This window comes from Oncorhynchus mykiss, chromosome 25, assembly GCF_013265735.2.
Source record: "Oncorhynchus mykiss isolate Arlee chromosome 25, USDA_OmykA_1.1, whole genome shotgun sequence".
Lineage (NCBI taxonomy): Eukaryota > Metazoa > Chordata > Actinopteri > Salmoniformes > Salmonidae > Oncorhynchus > Oncorhynchus mykiss.
The window spans coordinates 25,178,880-25,204,279 of NC_048589.1; the positions used below are offsets into that span (position 1 = coordinate 25,178,880).

The 25,400-nt window shown below is 43.0% G+C and overlaps 1 protein-coding gene across 7 annotated transcripts in view; it reads left to right on the plus strand.

Moving 5' to 3' along the window:
* LOC110504215 (fermitin family homolog 2) overlaps nt 1-6,988 on the plus strand; it is a 67,709-nt gene extending 60,721 nt beyond the window's left edge. For 5 of the 7 annotated variants that reach the window (XM_036963023.1, XM_036963019.1, XM_036963020.1 and 2 more), the window contains 4 exons: nt 2,814-2,834; nt 3,388-3,512; nt 3,747-3,888; nt 4,090-6,988. In XM_036963023.1, coding sequence (XP_036818918.1) covers nt 2,814-2,834; nt 3,388-3,512; nt 3,747-3,888; nt 4,090-4,263 — 462 coding nt within the window. In that variant the 3' untranslated portion in view covers nt 4,264-6,988. The remainder of the gene's footprint in view (nt 1-2,813; nt 2,835-3,387; nt 3,513-3,746; nt 3,889-4,089) is intronic. The other 2 variants (XM_036963021.1, XM_036963025.1) reach the window with 1 other exon arrangement.
* The last annotated feature ends 18,412 nt before the right edge of the window (nt 6,989-25,400 follow it).

Below are 25,400 nucleotides of genomic sequence, written 5' to 3' on the forward strand. Positions count from 1 at the left end.
TTACTCTAATCAGCTTCCTTCCCTAGTCTCCCTTCTGTCATTTACCTCTGAAAGGAAGCTAGTTGACTGGATAGAGGTCCACCATGTTAATTTCACCCATCCATATCCTGCCAGATCTGTGCTCAAGTAACAGTATTGCTTCTGTCCCTCTCTTTGCCCCATCCCGGGCTTGAACCAGGGACCCTCTGCACACATCAACTGTCACCCACGAAGCATCATTACCAATCACTCCACAAAAGCCACGGGCCTTGCAGAGCAAGGGAAGCAACTACTTAAAGGTCTGAGCAAGTGACGTCACCGATTTTTAAACACTACTAGCCCGCACCGCTAACTAGCTAGCCATTTCACCAGTTACACACAAGGAAAGGAGAAGAAGAAATTAATATATTACTAAAGGTTGAGTCACAGCCATAGAGACTCAACCTAAAGGAGTTGTCTTACTGAGAAATCCGAAATAAACCACCAAAAGCCAACCAATGACAAAAAGTCACATTTACGCATTAGTCCCTCATAGGCAAACTTAAGTTTTTAAGTAACAGTAAAATTGTGCTCTTTATTTAGCAAATTCCAACGTAAATAACAAGCTGATGCGTATACCGGTAACAATGAGAAGGGGAGTGGTCTTCCCACGCTTACTCACTCAATGTGGTTCTGATTTAAGCTGTATAGGAAAAGTTGGAGGTTCTTTTTGTGTGTTGGCTAAGTGATGTCTCGGTACTAGTCTGGGTTTGGACTGTAACCATAGCGTCAGCCTTACGTGAATCTGGGTCGTCTAGAAGAAGAGCATAGGGAAAGACCACTCATAGTGTGAGTGGGAAGGGAGGAGAGAGCTAATCAAACAGGAAATGTCTATCCAGGGTCGACATCCTAAAAACAGTCATTACCGTGTCTGCTGGATCACACTGGAATGGTGTTTTTGTCCCAAAGAAGGAGACAGACTGGTTTATTCTGCATTGCTGCCCAAAAACAGGATAGGTGTGTGTGTGTGTAGTATGCATGTGTGAGAAAAAATGGGCCTCTCCTCACATGTCATAGTAGCACCCCTCCTAAGTTCTCTCCCCAGGCCTGTGGGTCTGTCTGTATGGGACTGTGGTTCTGGCCCAGCTCCAATCTCAGTTTGGGGCTCTGAGCTCCAGCCAGGCAGGCAGGGGATGTCCCTAAGGCACCACATGAAACACCCCTCACTTCCCCGCCTGGACAGGGCCGCTGGCGGTGTGTTCAGAGAAGGTGTGTGTGTGTCCTTCATGCGATTGTGTATGTACTGTAGTTGTGTATGTGAGAGTGCGTGTATTGTATGCTTGTGGACATACAGTATGTTTGGGAGTTTGTTTGTTTGGGAGCATCGGGAAATGAGTCCTGTCTGGGAATGCAGAGTGGGAAACCAGGCTGGGAAAAGCCACTCTTTCAGCTACTCAGTCGCAGGTCAATGTTTTTCGTCATGAATCTTGTTCTGGTGAGAACTTTGCAAAGTGGTCACTAGCTGGCACAGCCATAAAGTCATAACATCTGATTTTTAACCTAACCTTAACCATACTGCTAACCCTAATGTCTAACCCTAACCTGAAATTAAGACCAAAAAGTTAATTTTTGTTGTCATGAATTCCTACAAAATAGCAAACGTTTTCATTGCAGCTGGCCTATCTAAGGGAAATTGCTCAGTTCTGCGTTCATGACGACTCATGACGATAAAGGTCAACCTGCCACTGTGTCAGTCAGCTGTGCTGTGGGAGATGCTTGCAGGGTGCTGCCTCTGCTCTTTCCTTTTTTCTCTCCTTACTTAACTTCCTCTCCTCCGACTCCCCCGATGTGACTTCCACGCTGCAATTCCCAGCAGATATGCAAAGGAATTTATAGATCAAAGGGAGTTAGGCTAGATGGATTCCTAACTTCCTAGCTAAACATAGTTTTACATAAGAAAAAGCAAACTGGGCAGGCACAATAACAAACAGGATATTGCTAGATAACCTAATGCAGAGGGCTGTAGTGGTGTTTACTTGAGCTGTGTAATGCCTTGGTATGTGTTCCCACCGTGTGGACATGAAAGGAATTGCAAACACAAGATGAATGGCCTGCCCTACAGTACAGTAGCTACTTAAGTCTAAAATAAAACCATATTTACTGTCATAATAGCTCCAATGAAATGTTTCAAACTTGTAAATCAGTTTGTAATAATTTGTGTCCTAAACCCTCTGCTTGCCCTGACAGATACTGACTGCTGCTGGTTTCTCTCCCCATGGAGACTGCTGCTGGTTTCTCTCCCCATGGAGACTGCTGCTGGTTTTCTCTCCCTATGGAGACTGCTGCTGGTTTTCTCTCCCTATGGAGACTGCTGCTGGTTTTCTCTCCCTATGGAGACTGCTGCTGGTTTTCTCTCCCTATGGAGACTGCTGCTGGTTTTCTCTCCCTATGGAGACTGCTGCTGGTTTTCTCTCCCTATGGAGACTGCTGCTGGTTTCTCTCCCCATGGAGACGGCTGCTGGTTTCTCTCCCCATGGAGACGGCTGCTGGTTTCTCTCCCCATGGGGACGGCTGCTGGTTTCTCTCCCCATGGGGACGGCTGCTGGTTTCTCTCCCCATGGGGACGGCTGCTGGTTTCTCTCCCCATGGAGACTGCTGCATGATCCTGCAGAGATCAAAATGTTCCTGTTTAATTTAGCTTGTTCTGATTATGCTACGTTGTTTTGAAGCTGTTTTCTTTGCTCATTGGCCTTGTTCTCATTTGCTTGTTTTTCTTTGTTCTTTCCTTCTGTTTTCTCTCTTCCCTCCTTTTGCGCTGTCCTCCCATCCCTCCGTCTGCCTCCCTTCCTCTTCAGCCAGGCTATATCAGGGACCTGGTAAGTGGAGATGGGTTTGTCTTCGGGTCGTGTTTGATTTACCAGTAGATCTGTAACATAGTCTCAATAGTTAGTTTCACCTTTAACATTTAGAAAAATATACCCGGTCAAGGGTGATTGCTAGTGTGTGTTTTGTCCGATTCTCATTCCCTCTAATTTCTCCAACTACTAACACACTCTAAATGTGAAGCTAATATAGTGTAGTGGTCTGTCCTGAAGACCCAGGTCAGCATCTCTCTGCTCATCCCACTGACTCATACACCGGGGTGGGGAGGCACTTCATGGGCCCTTAGACTGGCCTCTGTGGAGGGTCACATATCTCAAATGTTTGTTGATACTTTAATTTGGTTACCTTGTGTGCATTCCTATATTTATGGGGAGGTGTTGGGTGTCTTTGGGTTTGGGGGTTTATAGGGAGGTTATAGGACAGGGCCATGTGTGCACAGTAGACCTGTGTCTGTGCAGGTGTGTGTCTGGGGCTTGGTTTCAGAGTGGTGGTCTGTGACGTGTGTGTGTGTGTGTGTTCAACAGTCTTTTGTTGTGTGTTCATCAGATTTCGGCCCGGATCCTAGAGGCCCACCAGAATGTGGCCCAGATGAGTCTGATCGAGGCCAAGATGCGCTTCATCCAGGCATGGCAGTCCCTGCCTGAGTTTGGAATCACTCACTTCCTGGCCAAGTGAGTCCCCCTCTCTTCTCCAGAGTCTCTTCATACACTCCTTTATTGATATAACAGATCTCTTCACCCAGGTCTCTCTGTCTGCCCACCTGCCTCTGTGTTTGGGATTGTTCTTTTACAGCAAACAGAGATTTTGTCAGATTTCAAAGATGCATGGTTGAAAATCAATAAGCTTATTACTTCCAATAAGCACATTCCAAGCAGTGAGCTCACTTGGAATTCTGTAATTGACAGATTCCAGGGTGGGAAGAGGGACGAGCTGATTGGCATCACCTACAACCGTCTCATCCGGATGGATGCCAGCACCGGAGACGCCATCAAGACCTGGAGGTTTGCCAACATGAAGCAGTGGAATGTCAACTGGGAGATCAAGATGGTATGGATTTCAGCTTATAGACCAGAAAAATAAACTGTTTTAAAGACGAGGCATTTAATACTCTGAACAGATACCACCAATTTTGTTTTAGCTTCATCTTGGCTTGGCATTTCACATGGTTAGTACATTTTAAAAGGAGAATCTCTGTTCTCTGTTGTAGATTCCTATAGTTTTAACTGTGTGATCATTCTGTGGCCCTAGGTGACGGTGGAGTTTGCAGATGAGCCTAGCCTGGCTTTCATATGTGCGGAGGTGGACTGTAAGGTGGTACATGAGTTCATCGGAGGCTACATCTTCCTGTCCACGCGCGCCAAAGACCAGAACGAGTCTCTGGACGAGGAGATGTTCTACAAGCTGACCAGCGGCTGGGTCTGAGTCTGACTACTTGACCCCCTGGGTCAGAGTTTAGGGTAAAGAGGGGAGGGAGGGTGGTGGCTAAATCAAATGGGTTTATTTTATTTGTTATAAAGTTTTGGTGGTTTTAAATGGAACCATGCTTTAGAGCCCAATGCAGCCACCCATTATTGCCATTGTTGTTAAGAAGCTGATGCCCTTTATTTTTGTTGCATTAACACTAATATTCTGCGCAACGCTGCAGCCCAGACTAACTCCAAACCCTGCCTGTGGCTCCCCCATCGCCCACATTATTTGACAGGAAGTTGGGAGTCGTCCCCCTCCCATGACCCCTCTCCACTCACCCATCCCTCTCCAATGCACTGGGGACAGCAGCCTCTTCCTCAAGCAGCTATCACAAAGCTAGGTCCATGAGAACCTATCACATGTCATCAGGAGACCTCTCCATTCCAAAGACTATTTCTTAATCCCCCCTTCTACTCTGACTCCCCTGAAGGAACTGATCAAATTGACCCTTCAACCTCATCGTAATCCGACCAGCCCACAAAACCATATATCAGTTCGTATGAAGAATCACATTATTTATTTATCCCTGTTTTGTTTTATTGTTGTCATTTTGGTGAGGTGTGGTACTGTTCGGGGTCTTTGAAGTGGTGTGTTGTGGTTTGTGTACTGCCTGACATCCTGTGTTATGATACTGTCTAATTTATGCTGCAGAGTGCCACCTCACTCTCACGTATTGTACATCCACATTCACTCAGTCTGGTGTGACTATAGGCCGTAGTAATCCGCAGAGTAAGAGTATCGGCAAAACAGTGACACGCTTTTACTTTCTCAGCAGAGACAGGAAGTGATGTGAGGTCATTTCCTTCCGTCGTTAAGGAAAGGCTAAGGAACGCAGAGCTCATGGAGAGAATTGGGCACTGTGTCCTCTCCACTCGATGAAGGATTCTCACTTTGATCTAACTAGTCCATATGAAGTCACACTTCCGCAGTAAGCACTTCTCCAGTATATGTATGATCCCTGGTCACACTTTATTTGGATAGTCTGGATTTTCCATCTGTGGATGCTCTACAGATGGCCATGCTATCTGTTGATAAGCAATTCCTTGCTGAGGTAACAGTTAGGGTAATAGTTAAGTGTAGAATTAGGGTTAGGGGAGTCTGTAGCGCATCCCTTAATGAATAAGCTGTAGTTCAATTCATTGTTCTTTTTGTCTGAGCATACCTCCAGTGAGTGTCTCCTATCCTCTGTGTGAAACACTACATACAACAGCTAACAAGTGTGCTTGGAGAGTTTAAACAGCCTTGGTATACACCTACTGTAGCGCTTCTCTTGTCTGCATTAGTTAACATGTCAGCACAACAGGAGCTCAAGCAGGGTGAATGTCCTGTAGTTTCTTATCTGTAAACTGCTGAATAACCATGCCTAGTTCTCATAGCTACTCTCAAGGTTGAAGGGGTCACTCAAGGATACTCTGTTTGAGATGGAATTTTAATGGGTATCATGGGCAAGTTCTGAGGCAATTACTGAAAATGTAAGTAAGAATGTTGTCATGGAACATGTGGTGCCCAAATGATTTGGCTCAGATACATACTGCCAGCCATATAGGGTTGTCCAGCGTCCACAGCATGAAGGAAAGACCTCCGCTCTGCCTTGAGACTCAGACCCTTGCAAATGCATTGTGCGTGTGTAGTACAGCTGGAGGGATACTACCATTTAATAACAGCATTCCCAAGTGCAGCCTCTTTTTTTAAATGCCATTCTTTATCTTACACCATATAGTGTTATTATTCAGCATCATTATCATTATTACGCACCAGCAACAGGTCACCAAGTTTGAAGAATTAATTATGCAAAGTCTTTTTTTTCTTTGCCCTCTGTATGAACGAACATTAAATGAAGTATTAGTTTTTTGTAACTAATGTAAAAACACAGGTTTTATAGAATTGTACAGTTCTTTTGTTGCTGCTTTTTTTTTCTTGTTTTTTTGGGGAAGTGTGTTTTTGTTTGCAGAAAAGAGAGGGAAAGCCATCTGTCAACATTGTGTAGTATGAAAATGTGTGCCTGCCAATGTTACGGTCTTATTGAGTTTAACATGATATAGATATATATATGAAGATATCACTAGTCTCAAACTCCAGGTTGTTTGGGATTTAATTCAGATTTCTCACACTAGATATTATTACCCAAACATTGATAAAAGGGCTTTTCAATGTACTTTTTTCTTGTTGCCTCTCCTATAAGCTGAATTACATTGCTATTCTATTTTCTTGTTGCCTCTCCTATAAGCTGAATTACATTGCTATTCTATTTTCTTGTTGCCTCTCCTATAAGCTGAATTACATTGCTATTCTATTTTCTTGCATTTTGTTTGGCACTGATCTTTCTCTCTAGCTCTGTAAACTACCACCAATGACACATCCCTAGGCTGCCAAACCCTTACTCTGCTGTTCAGTGCCTTTTCAAAAATGTATCACTTCATTTTCAGATTTGATAACTATTGTAGCTTTTAATTGAATAATATTTTTGGTATGAAGGAGACACTTTTTGTTAAAGTAGACCTTGGAGTTTGAGACAAACGGGCCGTAAGTGAACTGAAGTAAAAGAAGCGAACTTAGCCTCGTTTTTTCCTCCTATAACAGTTGTTTGCCTCCAATGTCCAGAGCAGCAGTGCATGGCCGGCTGTTTTCAGACTGTAAAAAAAATGCATTTATTTAAAAAAAAATAAACGTTTTTAATTAAGGAAGTTTCAGTTATAATATTGTATTCCAATTGAGGACATGTTATGTGTTCGTAGACCATTGTTATACAGAATAACATGGACACTGATTTTAAATTGAAATGCTGATATGCTGCTGACAGTAAGTAGAAGCCCTCTCCTTACTATTTATTCAAACATTGAGTCAGTGATCACAAATTACAGACCAGAAAACATCCAGAATACTCGCTATAAAGCTACAGTATTGAATTTTCCTTTTCTGTAACAATTGAAATGGGGTGAAGGTTGCCTGTCTCCACCAGAGGACAGTATGTAACCATCCCCTATTCCACCCTCTGCTGCAGTCACATCCAGGACTGGAGCCAAACTACTCTAAAGGTCACTCGCTGTTCTTAAAGGAGCTTCCATCGTTACTTGGCATCCATCAGAAACATAGCGGCAGATTGATGGGGAGATTAAATGTTTAGTGTTACCGTCCATCTCTGTACCCAGGCTTTTGGTGGCCGATCCCCACCGCGTCAGGGAGACAGGGTTGCCATGGAGATGGCACTCCCGGCCACCTGGTGCCCATGGTGTCTTGGCATCTTGTAGAGAGGGGTGGTGGGCTGTGACTCAGACAGGTGACATGGGGGATACATGGTGAGAGGGTTGGTGTGTCAGGGTATGTCTCTTGATTTATACATTGTGATTCTACATTTTGTTTTTTTGTTAAAATTGTCAACATGCACATCATGCGGTACTGTTAGAAAACAAAATGTGTAGCGTTCCGTAGTCTAGCATGTTCATGGCATCACAGTAATATCTGAGCATGTCAAATCCTTTATGGTGACAGTTGAGAGAGCCCTCTTGGGCAATTTTATTCAGTATCCCTCTGCTTGTCAACTGGTACGGTATCCACCCTCCAATCCAGTGCTGAGGTGTGTGGTGTTACTGTTGTAGCTCTGGGAACAATGACATCTACAGGAACATCCTGTCCTTCTACTAGATGTATCAATAGCATTTCAAGAACTATTCAATGCACATTTGCATTTTTCATTGTTTATTTAAGATGTTTGGAGCATGTCTCTCTTAACTAAAGCACTTGCATGTATGAGAGAGCGTGCGCTTACGATCGGTGTATATGCATGTGTGTTGAATCTTCTGCATGCATCTGTCCTCATCTCAAAACGAGGCACCTATCCCGACGACATTCCCTGGGTCTTCTCCAGAGGGAGTATTTCCATTGTTTGTGTGTGAAGCTGAATGGGAAGTGGCTGTCCTCAACCAGTCGCCACTCCCCCTAGTGTCAAGAAACTCCCGTGACCTCATGGGACAACGGGGTGACGTCCACCACGATAAGAGCAGAAGGAGTAGGACGCTCAAAGAAACTACTCAGTTGAGTTTGAAGTGATTTTAAATCATTTAAACTGCTTGGATTCAATGACACACTGAACATCTCACACCTCTTGTAACCACTGATGTGCCAGCTGTCTTCCATTGTTCTTTATGTTCTAAGACTCATATCTCAGCTGTCTTCCACTGTTCTTTATGTTCTAAGACTCATATCTCAGCTGTCTTCATACCTGGTTAAGGTAATGTCTTCATACCTGGTTAAGGTAATGGACATAAGGGTTGACTCATTGGAACTTGACTGACAATCGATGGTTGAAAAATATGTTAGCCTAGAAAGCAAATGGTACTGGTAAGCTAGTTTGTTATGAAACATCTACATGTATAGCATTGTTTTTCTTGTAGGTTATTCTACATATCAGACCTGACTTTAGATAAGTTAATCAACATTCTTAACTTCTGTTATCAGCTGGCTGGAGATATTCAGCTTTCTCCACACACTCCCACTCATTGAGTTGTTTCCAATGTGTGTACTGCTTGCATTCCCTCATGACTACATCAATAGACCTACACCAGACCAGTATAGACAAACCAGTGATCAATTAAAAACAGTCATTCTATGGAACTGGTAAATTATTTCACATCTTACAATACTTCCCTTATTGGGGAAACATGTTTTTATTGTTGTCCAGATGCTGCCTTAGTAAATACAGTGATTGCGTTGTCATTAAAGAGCGACTCCCTTTAAAAAGCACCTTTTCAGTTTTTGAGAATGAGTCAAACATTGACTCAAACATTTATTCAAGTTGTCAAAGCCAACCACCTCCTGGGTCTATACTCTCCCCTGTGTCAGATCATCTATTTCCAATGATCTATGATGAATGATCTGCCCCTTCACATCCAGAAACCTCTAACAGCCCCCTCCATCAAAACATAGTAGGAAATAAGTTCAGTCTCCACCATTCATCCCGGTTCCAGCACCCTGTGTCACGTTAGCCCCCTGCAGTGTGGATATGAGAACATCTCAATGTGACACCTGCAATAAAGACCAAATCGGACATTGGATCCTCAGCTCTTTGTTAAACCCAGGGGCTGTCTGGCTATTGGTCTGCTAAATTAGCTGGCAGGCCAGTTATCTGGCTGCAAAACAATAAAGGGGGCAGAACTGAGTGGCTTGCTGCCTGCTGGGGACAGGGAGATGTAAAGCCTATACCTTCAGCTGAATTTTTATTTTTATTTTACCTTTATTTAACCAGGCAAGTCAGTTAAGAACAAATTCTTATTTTCAATGACGGCCTGGGAACAGTGGGTTAACTGCCTGTTCAGGGGCAGAACGACAGATTTGTACCTTGTCAGCTCGGGGGTTTGAACTCACAACCTTGCGGTTACTAGTTCAGCGCTCTAACCACTAGGCTACCCTGCCGCCCCAAAATGACTGGTGACTGGTGTGACATATTGAAAATTAGGTGTCTGCCATTGAAACAGGGACACCAGAGGAAAAGCCATCATAAGAACTGTGTTGTATAGACAGTGAGATCTTCTTAGGATCTCATTCTTCCCGAACAGTTTGATTGTTAGAGGAGTACATTGGCTATTAGAGGAGTACATTGGCTATAACAGACTACTGTTGTGAGGTTTTCTTGGTCACGTCCCTAGTGATAACTAATGATGGATGCATCGTAGCACATTTAGCTAACACTGTAGAAGTAGTAATCTACTGCAAGACGTGTTTGATACAGGCAGGACTATTCCTCTGAAATTCCAGGTTTCACGTCTGAGTTAAACTGCTGCCTTCAGGCAAAGCGAGAGAGATGAATGGTTTTCGCAGTGTTGGCACTATGCACTGCAGGTGAGAGGGAATTTGAGGAGATAACTCTTTGGGAGGGTGCGTCTCATTAGTCTAAAGAGGCCTCTCCTCATATCCTTTCATTTGCTTTAACCTACTGTATTTGTTTTTAGATCAAGGGAAGGAGACGAGGAGAGAACCAGCTTTTGATTTGAGATGCACCACATTGTATGTCGCTTCCTCTCCTTGTTTCCTTTCCTATAGGACCACTGATCTAATAGAGCTTGTTATGCAGAAGTAATATGGTGGACAGCTATCCAGTTTAACTATCAATAATGGTCGTTATGAAGGGAAGTAGGCTATACAAGGAAAGAAATACAAATAGTAGTACACAGCTGTGATATTTTAAGCTCAAGGAAGTGTGTTGTTGACCTTAGGTCACAATAGGCCTACTAGTGAAGGTCAAAATGTGGGAAATCTGTTTTTTCTGGTTTTGCTCAATTAAAATGGAATCAAATTGCAGCACTGGTCAAAACACTTCCTCTTCCCCGCAACCACACTCTTTCTTTAATTAACTCTTGTTTTTTTCTAATCAAATGGGGACAGATGATTAACTTTAACAAGTGTTTTATGTTTCTCACTGGCAACATGTAAAGCTTTCTTCCAGTTTAACATCAGTTCTTCGCTGCAATGTGGTGCCCCACTGTTCAGTAGGCCTATACTGTATGTAATTGCTCTGCAATACATGGAAATTCTCCCAGATGTGTTTTATTGTGATAATGTTCAAACTCATTTGTGAGTTTATATTGGAGTGCAGATTCTTTCTGATAAACATGATTTCTATAACATAGTGGGATATCTAGCACCTGCACATAGCCAGTGTATGTATGTGCACATACTCTGTCCTATTTCTTCCTAATGTATGCATTTACAACTAATGTAGTTGTAAAGCATACTGGACTTTCACTCTGAACATTGTTTTCTTTAGGAATGCACAGTCGTATTGCCATACTGAATATGATCCAATTCTGCAAGCTTCAACAGAGCTTAATTACTTCAAGTGAGTGTGGTGTTTTATACAAATATTATGATTGGGTATTAAACTGAGACGTCCTCGAGCAGGGAAGCATGGAAATGGGTAGACAACATGCAGAATACAGGAAAAGGTCTCTGAAAACAACAATGTTTTTGTCACCTTTGGTTTTTCATCATGCAAGTCAGGTCACAACCCAGTTGGTGACACAAAGAAATGGTTTGGCTATGGGGTAACGTATCACAGACATTCAGCCTGGCTCTCTCCTTTTTAAAGTCATTAAATGGTTGGGACATTAATGGCTTCACAAACCAGCTTACTGTTCACTTCACATAGGTTGACTTGAATCGTAAGAAATTGATTTGCGTATGCATATTGGACACACACACACACACACACCGTCACACACCATCACATACACATCTCCCAATTCTGTTGGAAATGCAGAGGGACTTCTTGAACAAACTCCATCTCTAACAAGAGCCAGTAAAGCACTCTGGTGAAATCAAATAAAACATGTTGTTGTTTGATGTACTCCCACTGTTTGGTTCAAAGAGGTACACAACCAAACACACAGTGGAAATAAAGCCGTCATCCGCTGTAAACTATATATGTGAATCTTACATGCAGATCTGATGTCCTACTCTCCCACCCATCAGATCATAAAATACCTATGTTCTCATGCATCTGATGTAATCATATTTCACTGCAATGACCATGATTTCAACTCATCATACTGATTGAATAAACAACAAGCCACATGAATGCCCTGCTTGAATGGATCATTTGATCAGTCAGATGACTGAGTGCTGTGTGTGTGTGTGTTGAGAGGATGTGCGGGCAGCCATCTGGCTGCATGGGGACATGAGAGGCTAGGAGCAGAGCAGAGGGTCTGGCCATTCTGCTACCCCACTCCCTGTTTACCCTGCTCCACAGGGACTGGGGTGCCTTGTTCTCCCTCCACACCCTACTCACCTTGAGCCCAGCTCCAACACAGTGATGTCATGGGGAGGAAGGATGTTTGTTTTCCACTGTGAGGTGTGTGTGTGTGTGACGGGTTTGTGTGTGGGAGGGGCAAAAGCAGGCTCAGGGTGATGGAACCCAGAGAGAGGGAGTGATAGGGTCTGCAATACTGCTCCTTAACCTCTCACAAAGTTATATAAGACAGATGGATACAGTGGATCAGGATTCAAATTTCCCTGCGGTATCGGCAGCTGTGGCCGTCAATGACCCCTTGTGTGGCCCTCTAAAAAAAAAAGTGGCCCTTGTGCTGAATATAATAATTATAATTCCCTTCTCCCGGCTGCCAATTGGCGTAGCCTCCTCCGAAGCACCTCTCACTCACATGGCTCTCACTCAGATATCTCAATTCTTATTAGCCAATGCCCATGATGTGATCGGATCCTTCTCACAGGCATCACAGCTCCGAAGTAGGCTACAAGTGAAGACAGACACATCGGGATGTAACGACGAGCAACCATCTTATTGAATTCCGAGCCGCATATTGTTGATGTTAGAACTATCCACATTTTACTTTTTGTCAGCCAACAAGATGAGTAAAGAACAGCAAAAGCACTAGCCTATGTACATTTACTATCCCCCATAGTACAAAAGTTGACCTATTCCAGGGATCATTAACTAGATTCAGCCATTGGCCGATATTTGTTCCTGAGCAGATGTTCAGAGGGCCGGAACATAATTACAAATCATTTGCAAACTGCAAATTGACCACAAGAAGCGAAAACGGATATAATGAAGTAAAACCCTGACCTATTCTATTGGTCAACTTGTACTTTTCGGACAGTTATGGGAAGTGATAGATCCCAAAATAATACAACCACCATGCAAAAAATAAATAAAAGCAATGAGGCTGATGCAACAGAACGTTTAGCTTAAAATGTTGATAAACTTTTAGGCGATTTCTTCACATTATAAACTCAGCAAATGTTCCAAAACGCAATTCGTGGGAAAACGTCATTCTCAAAAGTGCACCGCAACTGAGAGCGGTTTCATATGACAGAGATGAAAATATCCTTCAGAAATGTAGATGGAGGGAAGATCTAAAGAAGCAACAAACGTGACAGAAACATGAGAGAAATAGGCCCTAATGGTTTCAATGGCATATGAGGAAGTGTTTATGAAATAATCCCCTTACCATTCCTGTAGTTGGAACACGGTACGATATGCCTCATAAAATGTCAATTGCCCAGGTTTTAAACAATTACGTTTATGGTTGGTTAAATAGTTTCAAAATGTTGACTGACTCCACTCAGATTGCAAGGTGGGTGATGTTGCAGTGCACATCAAGTACTGGCCTTTCTCTCCTATTAGAACAAACAGTGTTTCAAGTATGTTGACTGAATCAAGCCTTTAGATATTATTAATGATCCTACATTATATTTGTCAGACATGACTGGCATTTAGCCAATATATATATATATATATATATCTATATACAGTACCAGTCAAAAGTTTGGACACACCTGTACTCATTCCAATGTTTTTCTTTATTTTTACTATTTTCTACATTGTAGAACAATAGTGAAGACATCAAAACTACGAAATAACACACATGGAATCACGTAGTAACCAAAAAAACAAATCAAAATATTTTATATTTGAGATTCTCCAAAGTAGACACCCCCCACATGTCAGAATCGTTCTGGACATTACAGGTTGTAATCACCTATCACCTACACTTCGACCTGTAGGCTAATTATGTATGTACATGTGAACTCAGCAAAAAAAGAAATGTCCTCTCAATGTCAACTGTGTTTATTTTCAGCAAACTTAACATGTGTAAATATTTGTATGAACGTAAGATTCAACAACTGAGACATGAAATGAACAAATTCCACAGATATGTGACTAACATAAATCTAATAATGTGTCCCTGAACAAAGGGGGGGTCAAAATCAAAAATAACAGTCAGTATCTGGTGTGGCCACCAGCTGCATTAAGTAGTGCAGTCGATTTCCTCATGGACTGCACTAGATTTGCCAGTTCTTGCTGTGAGATGTTACCCCACTCTTCCACCAAGGCACCTGCAAGTTCCCGGACATTTATGGTGGGAATGGCCCTAGCCCTCACCTTCCGATCCAACAGGTCCCATACATGCTCAATGGGATTGAGATCCGGGCTCTTTGCTGGCCATGGCAGAATACTGACATTCCTGTCCTGCAGGGAATCATGCAGAGAACGAGCAGTATGGCTGGTGGCATTGTCATGCTGGAGGGTCATGTCAGGATGAGCCTACAGGAAGGGTACCACATGAGGGACAGCGTTGAGATTGCCTGCAATGACAACAAGCTCAGTCCGATGATGCTGTGACACACCGCCCCAGACCATGACGGACCCTCCACCTCCAAATCGATCCTGCTCCAGAGTACAGGCCTCGGTGTAACGCTCATTCCTTCAACGATAAACGCGAATCCGACCATCACCCATGGTGAGACAAAACCGTGGCTCGTCAGTGAAGAGCACTTTTTGCCCGTCCTGTCTGGTCCAGCGATGGTGGGTGTGTGCCCATAGGCGACGTTGTTGCTGGTGATGTCTGGTGAGGACCTGCCTTGCAACAGGCTACAAGCCTTCAGTCCAGCCTCTCTCAGCCTATTGCAGACAGTCTGAGCACTGATGGAGGGATTGTGCATTCCTGGTGTAACTCGGGCAGTTGTTGTTGCCATCCTGTACCTGTCCCGCAGGTGTGATGTTCGGATGTACGGATCCTGTGCAGGTGTTGTTAGACGTGGTCTGCCACAGCAAGGATGATCAGTTGTCCATCCTGTCTCCCTGTAGCGCTGTCTTAGGCGTCTCACAGTACAGACATTGCAATTTATTGCCCTGGCCACATCTGCAGTCCTCATACCTCCTTGCAGCATGCCTAAGGCACGTTCACACAGATGAGCAGGGACCCTGGGCATCTTTCTTTTGGTGTTTTTCAGAGTCAGTAGAAAGGCGTCTTTAGTGTCCTAAGTTTTCATAACTGTGACCTTAATTGTCTGTCTGTAAGCTGTTTGTGTCTTAACTACTGGTCTACAGGTGTAGCCTCCTCCTCCGAGGCTAAACATAATTGTTTATGATTCATTGAACAAGCATGGGAAACAGTATTTAAACCCTTTTCAACGAAGATCTGTGGATTTTTACGAATTATCTTTGAAAGACAGGGTCCTGAAAAAGATAATTTACATACACAAGTTTTTCTTTTCAAATACATTTAATTAGCTATTTTGGTTAATGGCCTTAGTGCCCTGACAGATTGGGCAGCCCTTGAAGGCCAAATGGCATTGCCCCTAAAACCATGAAATTCCAGGCCTATAGGTGTCCAAAACACCTATTAACAATATCTTACAGAATTGAGCAATAACCGCTCTCTGTTTTTCAACTTATTGAGAAATCCTCTCCTACAGTTTGAGTGATAAGTTGAGCTTTTGTGTTTTGTTTCTTTCATCGACTCCACTGCCCAAATTCCAGTCTCTCCCAGAGACACACAGCTGCCCAAATCCAAGTCTCTCCCCAGAGACATACGGCTGCCCAAATCCAAGTCTCCCCAGAGACACACCACTGCCCAAATCCAAGTTTCTCCCCAGAGACACACGGCTGCCCAAATCCCAGTCTCTCCCCAGAGACACACAGCTGCCCAAGTCCTAGTCTCTCCCCAGAGACACACAGCTGCCCAAATCCAAGTTTCTCCCCAGAGATACACGACTGCCCAAATCAGTCTCTTCCCAGAAACACACAGCTGCCAAAATCACAGTCTTTCCCCAGAGTCACACAGCTGTCCAAATCCCAGTCTCTCCCCAAAGATACACAGCTGCCCAAATCCCAGTCTCTCCCCAGAGATACACAGCTGCCCAAATTCCCAGACTCGCCGGCAGAAATACCTAATGCCCCTCTCTAACCCCCTAGACATAAGGTGGGTACAATTTATTATCAGGTAAAACAGAAAACCAGCAGGCTCCGGACCTCGTACGATAAGAGTTGAATACCCCTGCCCTAGACTCTCTCTCTTTCTATCACACTCACACACACACACACACTTATTCCACATGGGAGAAAATATGATTCCTTAGTTTGAGTCTGTCAGAGTGGAGTACCATAGAGACATACAGTAACTCTACTATATCCCTGTCGTTACATTGTACTGTCCCAGTTGGCCCAGGGATAGAGCAGCAAACCTTTACTATACAACGTACAGCTTAAAATTTACTAGCAATAATAAAGCCACAGTAAATCATATTGCAGAGGCATGAACAATAATAAAGTGAGTCTCAGTAGACTCCCAAGACTCACCGGGTCAAAATGTGAATTAATTCAACGAACGCAAAACAAAACCATGTAAACTATTGGAAATTGGTCCAGGGGAAGCTTTGAAGGCCAGAGAAATATGGAGCATTCTTATTTTATTATTTTGCAGTGGTATGCCAAGCAAGATTTTTAATTTCAAGTCTGTTATTCCTTTGGGTCAGTGTATTGGTACCAGTTTGCACTTTTCTTCTCTGTGGTTTCCAGTTTAACATAATCCTACTACAGATCTGAATAAGTAATATATTGATCTTGACCTACCTTAGTTCAGTTCTATGACTGCAAACGATAAAAAATATATTACATATCTAGGACTATAAGTGCTTGTGCTCAGCACTTTATATCTGAATCACCGTTATTTCGCTCAGTACATTTACACATACCCGTAATTTGACTTACTGAAGTGGCGCTGCCAGCAAAACCTGCCTAACAAACAGCCCGTACTGCAAGTTTATGCTGAGCCATTGAAAAGCAGATGTAATAACCCTGTAGATTTGTTCTCGATCTGGTTTCCATGTCAGTCACCTCACCACGCACGATGGCACCTGTGACTGGTCCAGCATGCTGCCTCACTGCCGGGGTCAATTACTGTGGTTCCGCCCTCGGCGTACCCAGACTTGTTCTTCTCTCCCTTTCATTTAGGAGAAACGGAAGACATAGCAAAACACCGCTACCGGCGGCTCCCCTCGCCTTTATGGCGGCTCCCATCGCCTTTATGGCGGCTCCCCTCGCCTTTATGGCGGCTTCTCTTGCCTTCTCAGCCACTATCTTCTTTTCTTCCTCCCTCGCCACTCCTCTTGCCTTCTCGGCCACTAACACCCCTCCTCCCTCGCCAGTCCTCTCGGCCAATAACACCACTCCTCCCTCACTGTGCCTCTCGCTTTCTCGCCCACTATCACCCCTCCGTTCGCCGCTCCTCTCACCTTCTCAGACACTTTCCCCCTTCAATCCTCCCTTGCGGCTCCTCTCACCTTCTTGTCCACCATCACCCCTCTCACCGCACCTCTCTCATTTTCGGTCACCATCACCCCTCCCTCGTCACTCCCTCGCCACTCCCATGGCTACCAGTGAGGAAATCGACTAAACCATTTCATTGTTTCTGCAGCTACCTCCCTCTATCATGCAACATTGAGATGTGTTCTACCCTCTTGTGGCTTTGTTTATAATGACTCTTGTCACGGAGTGAAAATGAAAGTCATGTTTGAAATGTGTTCTCCACAGCGCAACTCCATGATATACCTCCCGCCACCACAGCACACCCTGCCTTCACGGTGCACCTCCTGTCTTCCCTATGACCCCTTCTGATAGTTCTCGACTCCTCCAGATGAGCCATTCCGGCAGCCATAGAGACCTGGCCGTGTGGTGCTGAAAAGATTTGGCATGGGTCCTCAGTTCCTCAAAAGGTACTACAGCTGCACCATCGAGAGCATTCTGACTGGTTGCATCACTGTTATGGCAACTGCTCGGCTTCCGACCGCAAGGCACTACAGAGGGTAGTGCGTACGGCCCAGTACATCACTGGGGCCAATCTTCCTGTCACCCAGGACCTCTATACCAGGCGGTGTCAAAAGTATCAAAGACTCCAGCCACCCTAGTCATAGACTGTTCTCTCTGCTACCGCATGGCATCGCCAAGTCTAGGTCCAAGAGGCTTCTAAACAGACTCCTGAACATCTAATCAAATGGCTGCACAGACTATTTGCATTTTCCCCCCCCCCTCCTCTTTTACACTGCTCACTGCTGCTACTCTCTGTTATTATCTATGCATAGTCACTTTAATAACTCTGCCTACATGTACATATTACCTCAATTACCTCGACTAACCGGTGCCCCCGCATATTGACTCTGTACCAGTACCCCCTGTATATAGCCTCGCTATTGTTATTTTACTGTTGCTCTTGAATTATTTGTTACTTTTATATCTTATTCTTGCATTTTTTAGGTATTTTTTTAATATATATTTTTAACTGCATTGTTGGTTACGGCTTGTAAGTAAGCATTTCCCTGAAAGGTTTACATCTGTTGTATTCGGTCCATGCGACAAAATTTGATTTGATGTCTGCCTGGACTATTTTGGGGGCAACCAACTTTAATTTTTTAAACCTTTGTGTGAGTCTTAACACTCAATCGACCAACATGGTAATCCATCGAAAGATGCACCAAACTGGGAAAACAAACCCACAGTTACGAAGGCAACCTCAGAGCAAGATGATGCTAAAGATGGTGATGACAGAGCTCCAAATTATAATTTGGCTAAAGGCTTTGCGGATATTTACTGGCTCCTGGAAGAACTACAATAAGGGAAGAACTGCCATACCTCCCTCTCCACTTCCACCTTTCCCTGCACTGGCCAGTCCAGCACAACCTTGGTCCAGGACTGGCGGATGGACCTTCCTTACACTACCTTCTCGCTCCTTCCACTCTCTTCAGCTCTTTTCGCCTTCTCAGTGCATGCCAGCAAAGCCACAACACAACACTAAACAATACATGAATTGCACTAGAATGGTGACAATGATGCCCACAAGCTGTTAGGGCCTACATAAAGCTGTCCCAAAAGCAAAGTCCCAACCGCAGTCCCAACAACTTACCACTGCTACACCTGGCAATCAGAGGAGCCTTGTCTGGCAGGGAAACGGCCCTGAATGACGGGTCGCCACTACCCACAACAATTGCATGGCTTTCTCCATGCTGAGATTGGACAGAGCCTCCTCCCACAGGCTTCCTGGTTTACTGCCTTTAAAGAAAACAGCAGATATGGCTGACTTGCTTAAACAAATCTGGTTTCTACTGAAAATGGCATAAAGGGACGACAAGCTTATAAGAGGCAATCCGTAATTTTGATGAAGACATTCATGAGCGAGCTAGGACGGACGTAGTCAATATAACTATTTGTTCAGCACTTTTGAAATGTACAGTGCTAACAGCTTACTACACAACATACACTTAGTATTACTTTCTTAGCTACAGTATATATATCTCCCTGGCATATTACATCATGTATTCAGCGACATACAAGACATTTTTGGACTCACCTTGTTGTGCTGTGCTCACTTGAACAGGAAGGTGGTGCGGCGGTCCTTCATGGGCAAATTTTGTCATCAAAGTCTGGCATTTTCTGGATTAATGGTGGTTTCAAGGCAACTGGGAACTCTGGAAGAAAAACAAGGTTGAATCATGATATCGTCAGTGATCAGCAGGTTGTAGCTCTAGAAAGAGTTCCCGACTTACAGTTCTAATTAGTTGTACTGTTTACAAATTACAAGAAAATCATAAAGTGAATATTACATTTTGACAAGCAGATACTGAGATCCAAATTCAAAGAGTGATTTTGTGCAGTGAACAAATTACTTTGTGAATTTGTTTGTTGTACTCAGTCAATTAAAAATGTGAGTCATTTTGGTCATCTGTTTAGATTTTTATGCCTAGAGTTGTCAAAATGTACCACATACTTGTGAAAATTGCACCAAAGTGAGTGAAAACACTGTAAGCCGGTTCTCCCTGTCTTCAGTGTATAAAAGAGAAACTGTCAGGAAAATAGTTATTAGTTAGAGGTCTCTAAGGAATCTGGTGACTCACTTAGCCAAGCAGAAAATCTGACAAACAGCACATTGTGTGGGAAATCCTATAGAACAGCATGCTGTTGGCATGGCTATGGGAATGAACACACCATATCAAGTAAAATTGTATTGGTCACAAACACATATTTAGCAGATGTTATTGCAGGTGTAGCGAAATGCTTGTGTTCCTAGCTCCAACAGTGCAGTCGTATCTAACAATTGAAAACAATACACAAATCTAAAAGTAATATAATGGAATTAAGAAATATATAAATATTAGTACGAGCAATGTCGGAGTGGCATTAACTAAAATACAGTAAAATAGAATACACTTATTACATATGAGATGAGTAAAGCAGTATGTAAACATTATTAAAGTGACTAGTGTTCCATTATTAAAGTGGCCAGTGATTCCATGTCTATGTATATAGGGCAGCAGCCTCTAAGGTGCAGGCTTGAGTAAGTGGGTGGTAGCCGGCTAGTGATGGCTATTTAAGAGTCTGATGGTATTGAGATATACGCTTTTTCTGGATGGTAGCGGGGTGAACAGGCCGTGGTTCATGTCCTTGATGATCGTTTTGGCCTTCCTATGACATTGAGTGCTGTTGTTGTCCTGGAGGGCAGGCAGTGTGCCCCCGGTGATGCATTGGGCAGACCTCACCACCCTCTGAAAAGCCCTGCAGTTGCAGGCAGTGCAGTTGCCGTACCAGGCAGTGATACAGCCCGACAACAGGCTCTCAATTGTGCATCTGTAAAAGTAGGGGGCCAAGCCACATTTCTTCAGCCTCCTGAGGTTGAAGAGGTGCTGTTGTGCCTTTTCACCACACTGTCTGTGTGGGTGGACCATTTCAGATTGTCAGTGATGTGTACGCCGAGGAACTTGAAGCTTTCCACCTTCTCCACCAGCAGGCAGGGTGGTAACAGCTGGCATTGGGAAAAGAGGGCATGTTGTGTGCACATTGACAACATTTATATCGCTGCAGCTAACTGGAATGAGCTGCAACAAACACTCAAACTGGACAGTTTTATCTCAATCTCTTCATTCAAAGACTCAATCACGGACAATGTTACTGACAGTGTGACTGCTTTGCATGATGCATTGTTGTCTCTACCTTATTTTCCCTTGTGCTGTTGTCTGTGCCCAATAATGTTTGTACCATGTTTTGTGCTGCTACCATGTTGTGCTGTGTTATGTTGTTGTCTTAGGTCTCTCTTTATGTAGTGTTATCTCTCTTGTCAATATATGTGTTTTGTCCTAATTTATATTTTGTTTTATTTATTTTTAATCCCAGCCCCATTCCAGCAGGATGCATTTTGGTAGGTCGTCATTGTAAACGTCATTGTAAATAAGAATTAGTTTTTAACTGACTTGCCTAGTTAAATAAAGGTTAAATAAATCAAATAAAAATATCAGATTTTATATTAAGCCAAGCAAGGAAATATGGAAGGACATAGCAAGGAATCTAATTCAAAGTTCAACAACTTTAATTCCCTATCATGGCAATCATTTGTTTACTTATGTTAGAGACTCAAATAAAATGCACATTGCATTTACTTAGGGTCTACTCCACGTGACTAGCGGTTTGGAAGACTTGCTGAGAACCTGCTGCTGCTTTTCTATCGAGACTGCAGTTGTTGCTCCGCGAGCGATAGAGACGCTCTGTCTTTCCTTGAAATACGACTGTTGAGCGAAATTAGGCTACTTCCATGTCAAAAACGAAATGCTACCTTTCAATTTGATTAGATAACAGGAACGAATTGTCAAGTAAAAGTACATTGACTCACGGTAATAACCTTTGCTGAGGCTTTGACACTTGGAACAGTGTCAAACGAGAAGTGGTGAGTTACTTGATAATTACTTTGATCTGTTCTATTTACTCTCGGGTTTTCATAGGATACAAATTTGATATACACATGGATATCAAATGCAATGCAAGTTCAAATGCTGTCATGATTTATCTACGTTTTAGATTTACATTCGTCCAACTATTGACATTCTAGCGCGGAGTCCTGTGTGTGACAGGGTGCGCGTGTTGCTCCGTCTCCACCGTGTCTGTTACAACAATCATCTAAATATATCCCAAAACTTGCTACAGTTAAAGGCTCAACATTTTTTTACGAACTATTGCGCACGTCAAATGATTCATTCAATGGATTATTCAGGATTTGAATACTTAATTTGATGTCAAATATAAATAGCTGTATTATGGTAAATAGTATTTAGGGTTTTATGAAGGCTGTGACTAATTGTATTTCATTGAACGTCTCACTGTCAGAGTGAAGTCTGTTCAAATTATACATAGCAGTAACTATAGAGTCTTGCAAAATACGGCTTCGAACTTCCTAATTTTGAATTTTGAAGCCTTGCTAACAGTTTTGAAGATGAAGCTTGAGCTGGTGTTTTGAACACTAGCTAAAATACATAATTGTTAAACCTTCAAGTAGCCTGCGATCTTATTTCATTATCTGAAACGGAGGCTTTTGTCACAAGCTACACTACATGACCAAACGTGTGTGGACACCTGCTCGTAGAACATCTCATTCCAAAATCATGGGCATTAATTATGGAGTTGGTCCTCCCTTTTTCTGCTATAATAGGCTCCACTCTTCTGGGAAGGCTTTCCACTAGATGTTGGAACATTGCAGCCGGGACTTGCTTCCATTCAGCCAGCCACAAGAGCATTAGTGAGGTCGGGCACTGATGTTGGGTGATTAGGCCAGGCTTTCAGTTAGCGTTCCAATTCATCCCAAAGTTGTTTGGGGTTGAGGTCAGGGCTTTGTGCAGGCCAGTCAAGTTCGTCCACACTGATCTCGACAAACCATTTCTGTATGGACCACGCTTTGTTCACGGGGGCATTGACATGCTGAAAAAGGAAATAAAAGCACAAATAGTGCTGACTTTGCTTCCAGAGGTAGTTTGGAACTCGGTAGTGAGTGTTGCAACCGAGGACAGACGATTTTTAGTGCTACCGCTTCAGCACTCAGCGGTCCAGTTCTGTGAGCTTGTGTGGCTGTGCAGCTGGTGCTCTTAGACTTCCACCTCACAATAACAGCACTTACAGTTCACCGGAGCAGCTTTAGCAGGGCAGAAATTTGACGAACTGACTTATTGGAGAGGTGGCATCCTATGGCAGTGCCAGGTTGAAAGTCAGAGCTCTACAGTACGGGCCATTCTACTGCCAATGTTTGTCGATTGCATGGCTGTGTGCTTGATTTTATACACTTGTCAGCAACGGGTGTGGCTGAAATAGCCTAATCCACTAATTTGAAGGGGTGTCCACATACTTTTGTGTGTATATGAAATAGCATGGACAATATTAGGCTATACTGCATAATGCAAGTATTATGCAGCTGCATGCACCTGTATTGTACAAAGGGACGATATCTCATTAAAACATGTTTCTCTTATTGATTGTTTACCTGCAAATAATTGTCATACATGTGCATCATGCTAGTTTCATATACAGATGCTTTATACTAAAAAACATATTTTCATATAAACTGAAGCTCATTGTTATGTGCTCATCTGTATATTAAGAAATTAACTGTCATACTATCAAATATCAAAGTCAGGCTATTGATAAAGCAATTCATATGTGTGGGATTTGATGTGTATGACAGTTGGTTCATACCACCCACAACAAACAAAGGGAAAGCCATTTGAGTCTTCATTGTATGTTTTGTATTTGACTTTGAAAGATATAAAAACCCAGGATGTCCTGTTCATATGAAATTATTGTGTTGAAAGCAGTAATGGGAGGCGGTTTGCTTTTCCACAAGGATAAACATAATATTTACAGAGCTGATGGCCAGATGCTATTGTGTAGGAGTAACAATGCAACTCTGACAGCTGATTTGAAAAGGGAGTAGGTAGTGCAGTGTGCTTCTGTACCTTGACTGCTTCTTCTCGCTCTCTCTCTCTCACGCATGCACACAGAGATATTTTCCACATTTTCACTTCAAATACAATAGGGTACCACACAGGATGACCCTATGGAACATTACAATACGGAGAATGTAAAACATAGTAGGCTTGGACGGTATACCGTATATACCAGGGTATTTGGAAATAGCCACAGGATTTCTTTTTTAATACCGTCAATTCTGTTAACTATTTCTTTAATGTTTATCGATACATTTTAATATTTGTAGCTACTTTTTAAGTAAATACCTGCAGTCAACTTGTGCAATACGTTAGGCGATAAAGCAGATCACATTCTTGATTTCACCTGCTTCCATAGAGTGATCAGGGCCGTGCAACTATAGTTTTCCTTCACAGAAAATACATTAGTGCAACTCACTAGGCAGAAAATAGCTTCATTTTCAACAAATGACAACAAAAGTGCAGCTACACAAGTACATGAGCTTACAATGAAAAAGCAACATTTTTTTTGCAAAACTACAGTGGCAAGAAAAAAGTATGTGAACCCTTTGGAATTACCTGGATTTCTGCATAAATTTGATCTGATCTTCACAAGTCCCAACAATTGACAAACACAGTGTGCTTAAACTAATAACACACAAATTATTGTATTTTTCTTGTCTATATTGAATAGATCATTTAAACATTCACATGGTAGGTTGGAAAAAGTATGTAAACCCCTAGGCTAATGACTTTTCCAAAAGATAATTGGAGTCAGGAGTCAGCTGACCTAGAGTCCAATCAATGAGACGAGATTGGAGATGTTGGTTAGAGCTGCCTTGCCCTATTAAGTTTGAGTTTGCTATTCACAAGAAGCATTGCCCGATGTGAACCATGCCTCGAACAAAATATCTCAAAATACCTAAGATTAAGAATTGTTGACTTGCATAAAGCTGGAAAAGGTTACAAAAGTATCTCTTCCATGGTAAGAAGAATTGTCTACATGGAGAAAGTTCAGCACTATTGCTACTCTCCCTAGGAGTGGCCGTCCTGCAAAGATGACTGCAAGAGCACAGCGCAGAATGAGGTTAAGAAGAATCTTAGCGTCAGCTAAAGACTTCCAGAAATCTCTGGAACATGCTAACATCTCTGAGTCTATATGTGAAACACTATAAAGTAATGTTGTTCATGGGAGGACACCACGGAAGAATCCACTGCTGTCCAAAAAAAACATTGCTGCACGTCTGAAGTTTGCAAAAGTACACCTGGATGTTCCACAGCGCTACTGGCAAAACATTATGTGGAAAGATGAAACTACAGTTGAGTTGTTTAGATGGAACACACAACACTGTGTGGAGAAGAAAAAAGGTACAGCACACCAACATAACCTCATCCCAACTGTAAAGTATGGTGGAGGGAGCTGCTTTGCTGCCTCGGGGCCTGGACAGCTTGCTATCATCGATGGAAAAATTAATTCCCAAGTTTATCAAGACATTTTGCAGGAGAATGATAGGCTGTCCGCCAATTGAAGATTAACAGAAGTTGGGTGACGCAACAGGACAGCAACC